Source organism: Phycodurus eques, chromosome 9 (genome assembly GCF_024500275.1).
Source record: "Phycodurus eques isolate BA_2022a chromosome 9, UOR_Pequ_1.1, whole genome shotgun sequence".
Classification (NCBI taxonomy): domain Eukaryota; kingdom Metazoa; phylum Chordata; class Actinopteri; order Syngnathiformes; family Syngnathidae; genus Phycodurus; species Phycodurus eques.
This window is the reverse complement of record NC_084533.1, coordinates 13,728,890-13,742,726: the sequence shown is the minus strand read 5'-3', so window position 1 is coordinate 13,742,726 and position 13,837 is coordinate 13,728,890. Positions and strand designations below refer to the sequence as shown.

Genomic DNA, 13,837 nt, shown 5'->3' with positions numbered 1-13,837 from the left:
TTAAACTTTAAAGTAGCCGCGATTAGTGTTCTACTCTGCCTCAGCTACAGCCTTTTGGGTGATGTTGCTACTATTAGTTTGTGCAGAACAGGCTTTCAGTCTCAGCGTAAAAACAGGGCTTTATTGGCTACTGACCTTGGCTTTATCTCAGCCCAATGTTGAGAGCTGAGCCCATTGTGTATCTAAGGTTTTCATGCGTATTGCTCTGTCAGTCATCATGAAGATTGAAGAATCAGTCTTTTTTTTTCTCTCTCTCTCTCCCCCAACTCCCCCTTAAATCCTCTTCTGATTTTCCTTCTTTTCTCGTCTTTACAAGGTGTTGCATTGCATAAAGTATATTTATCTCTTTCAATTTCATTATCTGTCAACTTTGTGATTTGCGGCAGGAGAAGGATCTGGCCCCATCTTTAAGCATCACACCACAGGAGTCCACCATTCGCTTTGAGGATGTATATTTTGAATACCTGGAAGGACAGAAAGTCCTGAATGGAGTGACCTTCGAGGTGCCTGCTGGGAAGAAGGTGGCCATAGTCGGTGGCAGTGGCTCTGGGTAAGTCAGGTTGAGCAGGAATACAGACAATCGAACTTTTAGCGAGGTCTCATAATTGTATATGCTTAAAGTCTCGACCTGCTGTCATCACTAGGCTTTACACGATCGAGATTTTGGGGGCCGATCACCGATCAGCAAGTTTTAAAAAAACGATAATCGATCACCGATCCGATCACAAGATGGAGCAATGTGTCCATTTACACGACTTGTTCATTTATTGTATACACTTGTATACTGAGTACGTATCTTCAAAATTATTCTCTAGCATTTTGGACTTAAAAACATCTTTAAAACATCAAAGACCTCTAGGGGGCATTCAAGGATTGGCCACTGACATAAGTTGAGGTCAAATCAACATTACAGAAATAATGGGTGCTAACTTACTGTAATAAAATGACTTTATTGCAATTAAATTACTTTAACAAATACTGTTAATGACATGCTTACTCTAACTTTCCTACGGTCCCGGCTATATGGACGGGTGTTTTCCAGAGTTTGCGTCAGTTTTTATTTATTTATTTACGTTCCCTCTACGCAGCGTTGCCTGAACGCGGCATGCTCCTCGTTGTGTACATTCTTCAGGTGCCCTATCAAATGTGTTGTGTTGAAGCATTTTGATGACGTGTTGTTTGTCTGAGACACCGCAAAATAGTCCCACACCGACGGCGTTTTTCTTCTGATTGAAACAAACTTTATTGGCCGTCAGATAGTTACAGTAGTACGCCACAAGACACGTGACAAGGCTAAAAATATACTAGCTTTTGGATACATACGCGACGGCGACGCGGAGTAAATGTCTTTCGCTGAGCCGATCGATGACGTCATTGATCGGCTCGTTGAATTGTGACATGAAAGCCAATCAGATACCAATCAGATCGGTGTAAAGTCTAGTCATCACTGGAGTGTAAGAATCACGCTGTTGATGAGTGGTCCCTTTTCTGTTTTCAGGAAGAGCACAGTTGTGCGGCTGCTGTTCCGCTTCTATGAACCCCAGCGGGGGAACATCTACATTGGTGGGCAAAACATCAGGGATGTCAGCCTTGAGAGCTTGAGGAAGGCTTTGGGGGTTGTTCCGCAGGTCTGAGATGCACCAGTGCAATACGATCAACACGATACAATTTACAAAAACATCCACTACACTCAAGTTTTACACACAAGTGAAACGTGGTTTTCTTTTGTGTGTGTTATTTAATGACAACATGGTAAATTAGATAAATTCAATTTAGCGTTCCCTGCAATGTACTTACAAGCCTATCTGAACAGATGGTATACAATTTTGTCATCTGCATTCTACTCTTTCTCCCTCCTACCTTTGTCTTTGTATCTACAGCACTGTTCCCGTTGCTGCAATAACAATATTCTCTCTGAAGCTTCTTTCCCCCTCCCTCTCTATGTTGTCAGGATGCCGTTCTGTTCCACAACACCATCTTCTACAACCTGCAGTACGGGAACATCAATGCTACACCAGAGGATGTTTACCAAGTAGCTCGTCTTGCTGGCATTCATGACGCGATCCTCAGGATGCCACATGGTTATGACACACAAGTTGGGGAGCGAGGCCTCAAGCTGTCAGGTACGCTGAACCTAAATGGCCGTTGTTTTTAAATATGGCCATCATAGAAATTGTACGTGAGGAAGTGCTTGGTGTGCTTTTTTGTTTGTTTGTTTTTAAACATTTTTCCTTTTTTGGGGGGGGGGGGGGGGGGGGGGGGGCAGTTCACATCCAAACAGCACCTCTAGGAGGCTATTCTGACAGAATCCTCTAGGAGGCTATTCTGACAGAAACTTCAATGGAAGTAAGATTTGTGAAGCTGCTATTAAATAAGGGGTATCCAGTTACGAAATGTAACTTGGCCTGTTAACATGTTTTTGATTGAAATGGTTTTGGTTTCAGTAAATGACCTCCTCATGCTGCAAATTCAACATAGAACTGTTTTCAGTTCTTTAAAACCTATAAACATACATTCAAATCACTCCCCTTTTGACAAAATTCACCATTTTGAACTCAAAATACGCCATTTACGTCAATCGTAAAGATCCCATGAGTTTTTCTTGTGGGTCGGGGGGTCGCTGTCGTCATATGCTGTTTCGTACTCCTTGAATGCTGGCAGCTATTCAGCTATTCAACGCTGGCAGCTATTCAGCACATCCACCGTCCACACACAGATGTAATTTCTGAATATTACTCTGCAGGTTTGTTCAAAAAAATTCCAATTATGGTCTAAAATTATGCTGGCTGTCATTTGTGTCAACTATTGGGGGAAATCTGAGAAAAATATTTTCAAAATCATGTGGAACACAGTGTATTCCATCCACTGGAGGCTTGAAGCGGATGTCTTTTTATCGGCCCAAACGTTGGCATGACAAAGTCCCTCGAGGATGTAGCATCCACAGAGCTGTCAAATTTCCATATTTTGTTGCAGAAATTACTGAACGTTGACTCGTCACGGCCCGTAACACTGATTGTTCCGGAATAAACTCCTTCTGTTCCATATTTGATTTTCATTCAATTTTCACATGTACTGAATGTCAAGAATTGTTAGCTTAATCTTAGTTTGTCAAGTTCACACAAAGCTAGTGGCAGTCTGGGCTTCAAACTACCTTCTTGGACATTCCAAATTGCTGGCACAGTTTTATAATGTCTCTAAAAGCTGCTTGCATTCAAAAGGCCACACACACCTTGTATGTAACAAAGGTTGAGTCAGACGCACAGCCCAAGTCTCTTGCTGATTTTTCCTCACAATTAAAAGTCCTCTTGTACCCGTCATGCAGAATTATTGCGGCGGTGCTTTTTCTCTCTCCTTGAGGTGATTATCTGATCAGAGCAGGTGGAGACCTTTCACTCCTAATTTCATACCTACCCGCTGAGGTCTGTTGCATTGTTTCATGACGTCCATCGTCTCATTTCAGGTGGGGAGAAGCAGCGTGTCGCCATTGCCCGTGCAATACTGAAGAATCCGTCCATTCTCCTGTACGACGAGGCGACATCATCTCTGGACTCCATCACAGAAGAGGTGCAGGCATACATATTTAGCAAAACCAATACCCGCTCTGTCATCTGCCAAAGGTGCACATGATAATTCTGCATCACTGTGACATCCCCGCCCATTCACAGACTACTGCACATATTCCCCCTCGCTACCTGCCGCTGTTTCCTCCTCCTTAACCCCCAGCTCTGCTTAAACCCCCTCCGCCTTTGTAATTGTTACGTTTAATGAGAAAGTTCAGGTCACGATTCCTGCTTTTGAGAGTAAATAGCGGCAACAAAGACCATGTTAAATAAGATTTCTTGTTAGGACATGTGTGTGCGTGTGTATGCATATTTCCGAATTAACATATTTAAACATTGCAATGAGAAGCATATGAGGGCTGATATCAAGTTGTATTATTTGAGTGAAGTGAATTGCTTCTGTATCTTGTCTTCATATGTTGGTGATTATTTTTTCTGAAGACCTCCATCATTGCAAACATTTCAGATTAGTAGACTTTTAAAAAAAAATCAAAATAATGCTTGTTCTGCTTTCAGAACATCCTGAGTGCAATGAAGGAGATGGTGAAAGACAGGACATCGGTGTTTATCGCTCACAGACTTTCCACCGTTGTAGACGCCGACGAGATCATTGTGCTTAGTGAGGTACGTAGTCTTCATGTTTTGCTTCATACCCTTTTCCAATTAGTAAACTGTTTGTCATTCACCTACATGCCACAAAATGGTGTCTAAGCAACACGTTTACATTAGACAGGATTTTGACTTGAGCACCAAAACAAATAAGTGAGTTTTTCAGCGAATAACAAAGGATAGGTTCCATTTTAAAAAATAAAATAAAAATAATAATAATAATAATATATTTTTTTTAAAAATCTGAATTGCAAATGCTGGGGGACACTGTACATACTCTTTATTAATGGCCAGTCCAATTCATGCTTTTTGCATGATGGTCTGCACTCAAATCACCTTCTGTTGATTATTACTGCTCATATTGAGAAGTTAACCATTTGTTTTGGGTAGGTATTCCATCGGTCCATCGGGGGATATTACACACACACACACACACACACAAATATATATACACACACACCCGGTGATTGAAAAGTAACTCTCTATTTTTAATTATTTTTAATTTATTTCTGAACTATAATTCTTACAAGAAATGAACATGAGAAGAAAGTGCAGAATATATATATATCATGTTTGTGGAATAAGAATTAAACGGAATAATTAATCAACGTAAGGGGGCTGCCATGTTGGGCGAAATCATTATTATTTACAGACCAGAAGTAACGACGAAGCGCCATTAGGGAGCTGCCCGTTACCACGGCGCTCCATTGGACTGCGTCGGCTGACAGATTGCAGAGAGGGATAGATTTTGCATGTGCTATACTATTGGTCTGTCCCCACGTCATCTGTTATTTTTGCGCCTTATTAAGCAATTTAAAGTGGTGAAAATAGCTTGAGAACAAATCTGTTAAGGCTCTTGAATGCGCCACTGTCTGTGAAGTATTGTAAAACTCCGCCTCTTCCCTCACTCTGCCACACACCTTTTCACTGAGGCGTGCGAGCACTCCTGACCGATGAGGGTTTACGGTGAGGTGGCCTTGCCAGCACGACGAGGAGAAACTGTCACGCGGCCACGCTAGCGTAAAGCACCCACCCCTGGCTAGCTGTGTGCCATGTGTAATGTGTGTGTCATGCGGCCGTGGCCGGTGAGCACAGCCTGTGCTGAGGTGGACGAACGGACGTATTATATTATTATACTATTTTGATCACTCACAGTGTAATAAATAGGTGATTTTTTTTTTTTTTTTTGCGTATCAAATTGCCAATTGAACATGATTTTGCACCACAAAATCATGTTGATGTTGGTGCACAATGACATATAACAGGTAGGGGAAGGTAAAAATGTCGGTTCATTATGTATTGCAATACTTCGCCCCCACAATTCAATATCGATCAGCAAATCCTTGAATCGATTCACCTCCTGGCCAGTGGGGGGGCTTTGCATGTGACTCGCATTGTATGGACAGAAGCCGCACTCGACCGAACAACAACAAAATGGCGACTAAAGCTAGCAGCAGCGTGAAGCGAGTGACTTCTACTTTTGAATCTGACGTTTGGGGTCACTAGATTCCCCTGTAAATCCGGAACACAGGAAATGGACAAAAGACACTCGAACCACAATACGCAATTCCAACATGAAAACACGTCAGAAGTCGCCGTCCTAAAGCTGTACATGGAGTTTAGACAGCGGTTTTGGAGTTGTTGAAGTCTCCAGAAAGAGCAACGGACCCCTACGTATGTAACTATCCCGTCTCATTTTATTTCTAACGAGTGGGAATTGGTGTCAAATGTAATGCAGACAAGAGCCCTGCATGGAACCCACACATGGAGCAATATAGCAAACTTATTGACAGAGGCAATAAATGAATTGGCAAAGGAAGTACTGGCAATTATCACAATGCCGCAAACACACTTCACATTAGGTATTACTTAAAAACCCTGCCAAAAATAATAGTAACCTTAACCCTAATAAGTAAAGAAATATTAAGTATACATGCACTTTACTTTTTTCAATACAGAGGTTTTACTTTTGTACTTCATATGCGGAAATAAGTTATTTTGCACATTTTTTTTGTATTACATTTTAGAAGAGGAAATAAACACTAAGTTTATATACACTTTACCTTTTCAGTGTTTATACACAACTGCTTATTTTAACTTTTTGACTCCATGTGTACAAATGATTTATGTGCAAATTTTTATTTTCCGATGTTTTATTGCTTAAATAATGTGACATACAACAGGTTTAAATGGCATCAAAAATAAGTGTCATAATTGACTCTTGAGTATTTCTACTTGTTACTGAATCGATACCGTAGCATTTAAATCAATATCGAATAAAACTGAATTGCAACTGCAAAAAAATGCAATTGAATTAGAGAATTGCAACCTAGAAAATCTAAATCAAATCGTGAGGTTCTTAACAATGCTCAGCCCTATATGATAGCAATATAAAGTATAATACCAACTTGAACAATGCGGTGTTTGGCAACTCCAGCAAGATGGCTTTTATTTCCCCTCCAAAGTAGTGCTTTTGGAGATGCTAGGTTTCTGCCCGACAGTGATGATATGTAGCTTGTGATTTCTGCATATTTACTAACTCTGCATGATTTTCTTAGTAAGTACAGCTGTATAAGAAGTCGGAACTGATGCTTGCACGTCACATTCTTGCAAATTTGGACTATCGCAAGAGTAAAAACCCCAATAATGGCGGCTCCATAAGAAAACAGCTAGAATAAATACTTTAAAGAATTTAGTAAACTGATATACATACACACATAAAATATAACAAAGTTTTCACAACTAGAGTTTCTATGTTTCATAACATGTTGTGCAAAAGTGTGCCGGGCAGCACTGAATGCTAATGGAAGAGATGCAGCATACTCTCTAGTAATAGTGATTGTTTCCACAAAGCAGCGAGATAATATTGTTGAATACTCTGTGTTAAAGTAGCTGTTGTTTGAAGGTTTATAATTACTGTTACATGGATGCTAATTTCCCTTAGCCCGTCAATGGCATTTCACATTATTGTTAGCATTAAGATAGCGGACATTTGTTTGATGAAATAGTGGTCTGTTTGAACATTTTGTTGTATCAATATGCATTGATTATTTCTCTTTTGTTTTGTGTCAGTTTTACAGTAGACTTCAACTGGAAGTTACAGATGAACAGCTTTCCTTCTTATTTGGAGAACTGTGCTCGTGAGAGTCTTTTTTTTCCAAAAGTGATGCAATAAAATAGTTTTCCATTTCTTGACACTAGGCACTAGGGAATGCTTTAAAAGTGTGATTTGATAAGTTAAATGTGTTTAAAGCCTGTGGTTGGGATAAAACATTATTTATATGGTCTCGCTATAGCCCACATTTTTTTAACCTATCCCCTGCTCTAAATGGGGGGGTCACTGCACACACAAACACAAAAAGATCTCTCTTTCCTTCTGATGCTAGGAGATCAGAAAAAAAATATCCAGGTGAGAAGAGAAAATACTGCGTTATGTAAATGTTGTCCTTGGAATCACACGTGGTCTTAAAAGAGCATCAATGTGAAACGTATCACCACTCAAGTGACATTTTCCATCGACGCTCCCAGCGCTGATGAAATAAATGGCTCTTTTTGTGCTGCTTCCAGTGAGCATGTGTGTTTCCAGAGTCAGATGTCGGGGATTAGAGGGTCGTGGGGAGGAGGCATGTTTTGTGTGTGATGTCGCCATGGAGTTTGCAGGTGTCGCCGGCAGAGGACCGCCCAAGGTGCTCATTAAAAAGTGTGCGTGCTCATCTTGGGCTCACTAAAGATAACACCGACACCTCTGCATGCTCATGGGAGCTGAGGGGAAAGGGGCGCCTTCATTTGTGTTGGACTGTGTGGGAGGCGTGCATGCCGTGCGTGCGTGTGTGTTTGTGAGTCAGTGTTTTTGTGCGAGAAATGCAACAGTTGTTCAGGAGGCGTGAGGGATTGTACAGGGTGGGGGGGGGGGGGCTGGCTCTCTGCAGAGTGTGTGGTCAGTGTTGCTGATCATGGTGAGATTATTATTGAAGCTGTACTCATAATGCCATCGTTTCAATATCATGTGCGTGTTTGCAGCCATTTTGATTTGGGCAAACTTGGGTTTCTTTTGTTTTGGTTTTGTTTTGGTGGGACAGGGCAAAGTGAAAGAGCGCGGCAACCATGAAACGCTCCTCGCCACGGCGGGCAGCTTGTACGCCGACCTGTGGAACACCCAGAACAGCAGAATCCTCAACAGCAACAACAGCTCCAGCCAGCCGCTGCCTGAGCGACTCTCCCAGAAGGAGGAGGAGAGGAAGAAACTGCAGGAGGAGATCCTCAACAGTGTGAAGGGCTGTGGGAACTGCTCCTGCTGAGAGAAGCTGTCACCTCCGAGTGTCGTTACCATCCCGGCACAGATGGCGTAAGATGGAGTCCCCAGTCTGTGTGGTGTTTGAGGAGGAGAAAGTTGGGGGATGCGGCCCCATTATGCATCCTAGCCATGCCTCCAGTGGTGCGGCCATGCTTCCTTTTCCTCCCGCTTTTCCTTCTCATCTGAATAAAGTCTCGTGCTGGCCAAGTTGAGTAGGAGCTTAACAGATACTGGACGGTCTCCAGAGCTTCTATATGTCAGTTTCCTCAGCTGAAGCCAAGAATAAGAGACCTTGTATATCACATATGTGCACGCTAGACATCTGCTGAACAACATGGTCACATCCACTTCTTTGCTTTGCATGCATTCGGTTTTTATTGGCATCTTTCTTCGCATTGGAAACAGCAGAGATTACACGTATTGATGCACATATGATCTCCATACCGAGACCCTTTGTAGGGCTTGATTTTTTTTTTTTTTTTTACATTACTGGCAATTTAACCTGATTGTTGTTTTTTTAAATAAGTGTCTATATAGATATATTTCTATGTGTTGACAATTCATATCCATTTTATTTCCTGCGATTGTTTATTCACAACTTAAAATGTCACAGCCTTGAGTGAAATGTTTAATCGTTGCGATTGTCCCCATTGAATTAATCAACTATAGGTGAATGTGTGGAGTTGCGAGCACACAAAACTGTCTCCCGAGTGAATTAGCAGAATGTCACGGCTGGATCGGTGTAAAAATAACACTGCAGGAATAAATGATGAATGTTTTTTACCACAGTGTGAGCCACGTTCCAAGGTTTCCTCTGGGAACATTTTGCAGTAATATCATTGAGCCTTGACACAGCTATTGTGACGAGAGTCGTCTTTATTTTAACTGCAGTTAAATGGGCGTATTGATCAGAACGCATTGAAGGTTTTGCATTGGTAATATTTAAAAACTGACAGGCATGTCCTAAGTTTCTGAGGACTGCTTTGCTTGTGATGTGCACACTGTTTGAATCTACTGGTATTGTTTCTATTAATAAAATTGTGATTTTCTTCTATAAACCATTATTTTCTTGCACAGTGTGATCACATGACTGATGTATCAGGTACTATCGGATTGGGTTGAGCTTTTTAGCTTTCAAACTTTGAAGACACTGTAAACGCTATTTTGTTCTTAATACCTTATATACATTTGAAGATGATTGCTGAAAACATGCAAATACTGAACTGTCTAATACTCAGTTCTGGAGATGAAGCATAAGATTTTTTCACCATTTCAGTTTTTCAGATTTTTTTTTTTGGGGTGGGGGGGGGGGGGGGGGGCATGACTAAAACGTTGCCAAGTGTGATGCACTTTGGTGTCTGGCTTGAGTCCTCCAGTGGCATGGAAAAGCCCTGTGACGACCTGGTAGGATATATTTTTGCAGCTTAAAGTAGTTATCTTTGGGTGTAAGAGATATTTGATGAAGTAGCATTCATTTTTCCAGGTCATAGTGGTATTTGACAGCTGAGCGGGGGGGGGGCATGGTTTCAGCGCACTCAGTCGACATGCCCGCAGCGTTGAAGAGCGCAGAAGACGGCTCGATTTAAATAAATAAAATAAAAATATGATTTGGAAGCCTCATTTTATCAAATGTACATGGTGATTTGTTTAATCATTCAAATTTGACAGGGTTATTAACAACACCTCTCTGTTGTGTGTCAAATTTGGAAGATTTACTGTATTTTCACTTTACAGCAGAGGTAACCAACCTCTTTAGTCCCAAAATCCCTTTTTTTATTCTTTCACAAAATGTAAACTGAGATCTACCACTACAATATCTTCTGAAAAAACACACTTGCCACTTTTGACAAGACCAATGCATACATACACATAGAGAGAGATAAGTAGTCTGACTCTGAGCAATTAAAAAATAAGTATACCAATTTAGCCGTGTAACAAATGCCAATATGTTGGATTGAACGTAAAATGTAAAGACATCGAATCAACAGGGACATGAAACAGCTGCTTTTAGTATCGTCTCTTCAATACACAATAATTCAAGCAAAATTCAGAAAAAAAATTCTCAAATGTAGGAATAATAAATAAGTGCAATGCCCAACAAGTCCTCACCTCGATCGAGGTCTTGCATTCAAGTCAACATCACTTTGAAGTTCAGTAATCTCCATGTTCACGCTAATGTAAAGACCTCCTGCGTTTCCCCTGACAGCTCTTCTCTGTCAGTGTTGTGGAAATTGGGTTTAATACAAAACCAACTCATTGGCTCGTGCTTTGTACCTCCACAAATCTATGGACAAATTCTGTTACTAATTTGTTCAGACGCGCACATCATTGTTTGGGATGGAAATAATATTTATCTCTGAGGTTGTGCACACTTTAAATTCTTGCTTTAATTTCATTTTTCTTTTTAAAGTCAGCAAACAAGGGGTGCGCCATCAAACTTATTGAAGTCAACTCGCCATCGTTATGGTTTCTTGTGCTCGTAGCCAGTAAATGGCTAACTCGGAAAGATGTTTCTGTCGCAGCTTTGCTTTTTGCTGTTGGCGCGGTGAAAAGCGATACGTGTGCTTTGGTCTTTGTTGCGACTTCACCCACAGTTGAGTGAATAAGTGTCTAAGAAGAAGCTGTCATGAGAACTGTGCTCCTGCTCGAGGTTTTGTTTATAGATGCACACAGCATTTGAATATGAGGCATATCGTCTTCCCATTTGATGACGTGAAGAGGAATTTGCTATCCCATTCGTGATGGAAATAATGCACCGACAGTATGTCTTTGTGTGCGCTCTTTTTTCTTTTCTTTTTTGCTGCAGCAGATCAATCCGACTACCTCTGTGAAGTTTGCAGACACACTAGCAGCGTAACCTTTTTGTGCTTTTCAAAATCTAAACTAAGAAAAAAATTTATGTTCTCTCTTTTTAAATTAGGCGTGGGTTTCATTTTGAAAAAGACTGGATCTACCGTGATGGGCATGGAGAGCTACCTGTCAATCGCGAGCGATGTGTTGGTTAACCCCCCCACCCCCTTTACAGGGACTTTTATGGATTGTAAAAAAAAAAATTGCAGTAACAAAACGTATTAGTTTGGGTTAGGTAAATAAACAATATACAGTTTAGTCTTAACTAGAGGTGCAACAATTAATTGATTAATCGACAATTTCATCAATTATCCCTGGGTCCTGGAGGGTCAGCGATGTCCCCCCCCCTGGTTGAGTCCCCTGCTGGACGGGCTCGCCGACTCGGCCCCCCTCCACCCCTTCCTCCATGTGCCGGTTCAGCAATTCCGCACACCAGTTGACTAACATGCATGTGATATGGTGTTCATTTACTAATTCAGTAAGTTCGATAGACACACTATAGGCTTGAATTACTTGAGCTGGGATCACTAACAACATCACAGGTTATACTAGCATCAACTCACAGGTTCTTACAGGTGTTTAGACACGAACAAAGAATCCCACCGCACCACTCGTTAGTAGCACTGCCTTGCTCATTTTGCCACATCCTGTCCTTTCCTGCCCTTTTCCGTCCTCTCTTTTTCTCTTGGTTAGTTATTGGATGTCGTCACCGGATGTCCCCCCCCCCCCCATCTACAAATGACTGATGTAATGTTACTTGTGTTCAAATATCTACACTGTCTCACTATTGTTCTGCTGTGGTTCTCACCCCTAGTCCCCTTATCCACTCTATCCCCCTGTCTGTCCCCTAAAACCCTATTATTATCAGAATAATAAAGAAATCTAAAATTAAGCAGAGGGAGTATTTCAAATTCCCCTGTTGCACAGCAAAACTGTTCCAGCACAAAGGCATACATATCCACCATTCTGCAAGGCCATCCAGCTGAACAGGACAGATTTTTAAAAATAGCTACATTTGAGCCACTCAACAGTAAATATTCTCAGATTTCTGTAGTCCTCCATCAAAGCAGACTGATTATCTTCATGTTTAATAAAATAAGACATTTACAAACATCTGCTTTTGCTTTTGAATACAATGATTGACATTTTTGCCTGTTTCCTGACATGTTACAGACCTACGAAAGCGTATTGCTGCCACACCCAAAAAAAAACTTTATAACGTGATATGGTTCACGTTATAATGTGATAAATTACACGTTATAACGTTCACGTTATAACGTGTAATTTATCACATTATAACGTGAAAGGTTTCACATTATAACATAATTCGTTTCACGTTATAATGTGAAACTTTCACGTTATAACATGAAACGTATCACGTTATAACGTGATAGTGAGCCTTTTTTTTAATTTATTTTTTATTTATTTATTTTTTGGGTGTGGCAGCCGTACGCTTCCGTACGGACCAAACCCGTAACTGAATTATAATTAATTTATGTTTGTGCATTTTCTGCACTGCCAATTTGAAATAATGTCCTGTTTTTGACTAAATGGGTGGAAATTAAATGTTTTTTAATCTGATTACTTGAAAAAAAAAAAACAATAATTGACCGATTAATCAATTTACAAAATAATCCCTTGTTGCAGCCAGAGGTGGACTAGCATATGGGGAAACCGGGGATTGTCGTTAGTGTCAGTCCGCCGCCAGAAGTGGTGCAAGTTTGAGTTTCAAATTAAGAGCCAAAACCTGAAGTGCTCTGTTGGATACTCGAACGTTGCTAGTTTAACATCGTTTTGGTGGATTTGCTTTGTAAAGTGTACTTATTGATTCTGTTATGTGTGCTTGCCTATTTGTACTTTTTTTTGTCCTTTTCTCTTTGAAAGCCACACCCACACGACTAAACAATATGCACGAAGAGAGAGGAATTGTATTAGTGGGGAAAGCTGAAAACTGAAGTAACGGAGAAAAAGTATTTTCATTAGAGCAAGGGCTGTGCTATTAAATTTGGGTAGCTTAAGCGGGTTTTTTTTTGTGTCTTGTTCATTTGCACGCTTGGTACCGGAACAGTGGTCGGCCAATAAAGTATGTTTTACCAAGATATCGAGTTTTAAATCGATTGATGGATTAACTGGGTTTGTCACAAGGCGATGCTGCTGTAATCCTGACGGACACAGAATCAGTGGATCCTTCTTTAATAATAGGAAATCATAAAAACCAACATTCAAGTCAAATGTCACCCCGAGCGTGATGAGCCCTCCGCCACCTCTTGATGCGTGAAAATCGACTTTGATAAAGTCTCTCCCTTAAAAGGAAATCAAGTGCATGATTACTGTCTGGATGGCTCTCCTTTCATGCGTTAGATGTCCAGGCACATGAGCTGATGGTAACGACGTCCTTCTAATATAACCCAGGAAGAGATTATGAGACACTTCATTAGCGACTCCCAACAGTGACTGCCCCTGAAAGGTGACTCGCGAATTAACAGTGAGCATTGTTCACTATGATCTGCTCCGGTTTGTGTTT

General features: G+C 40.9%; 1 protein-coding gene across 1 annotated transcript in view; it reads left to right on the top strand.

Annotated features, from left to right (window-relative positions):
- Window positions 1-9,527, top strand: part of abcb7 (ATP-binding cassette, sub-family B (MDR/TAP), member 7) — a 37,795-nt gene extending 28,268 nt beyond the window's left edge. The window contains exons 11-16 of the mRNA XM_061686767.1: window positions 387-550; window positions 1,499-1,628; window positions 1,952-2,123; window positions 3,461-3,564; window positions 4,077-4,184; window positions 8,249-9,527. Coding sequence (XP_061542751.1) covers window positions 387-550; window positions 1,499-1,628; window positions 1,952-2,123; window positions 3,461-3,564; window positions 4,077-4,184; window positions 8,249-8,467 — 897 coding nt within the window. The 3' untranslated portion in view covers window positions 8,468-9,527. The remainder of the gene's footprint in view (window positions 1-386; window positions 551-1,498; window positions 1,629-1,951; window positions 2,124-3,460; window positions 3,565-4,076; window positions 4,185-8,248) is intronic.
- The last annotated feature ends 4,310 nt before the right edge of the window (window positions 9,528-13,837 follow it).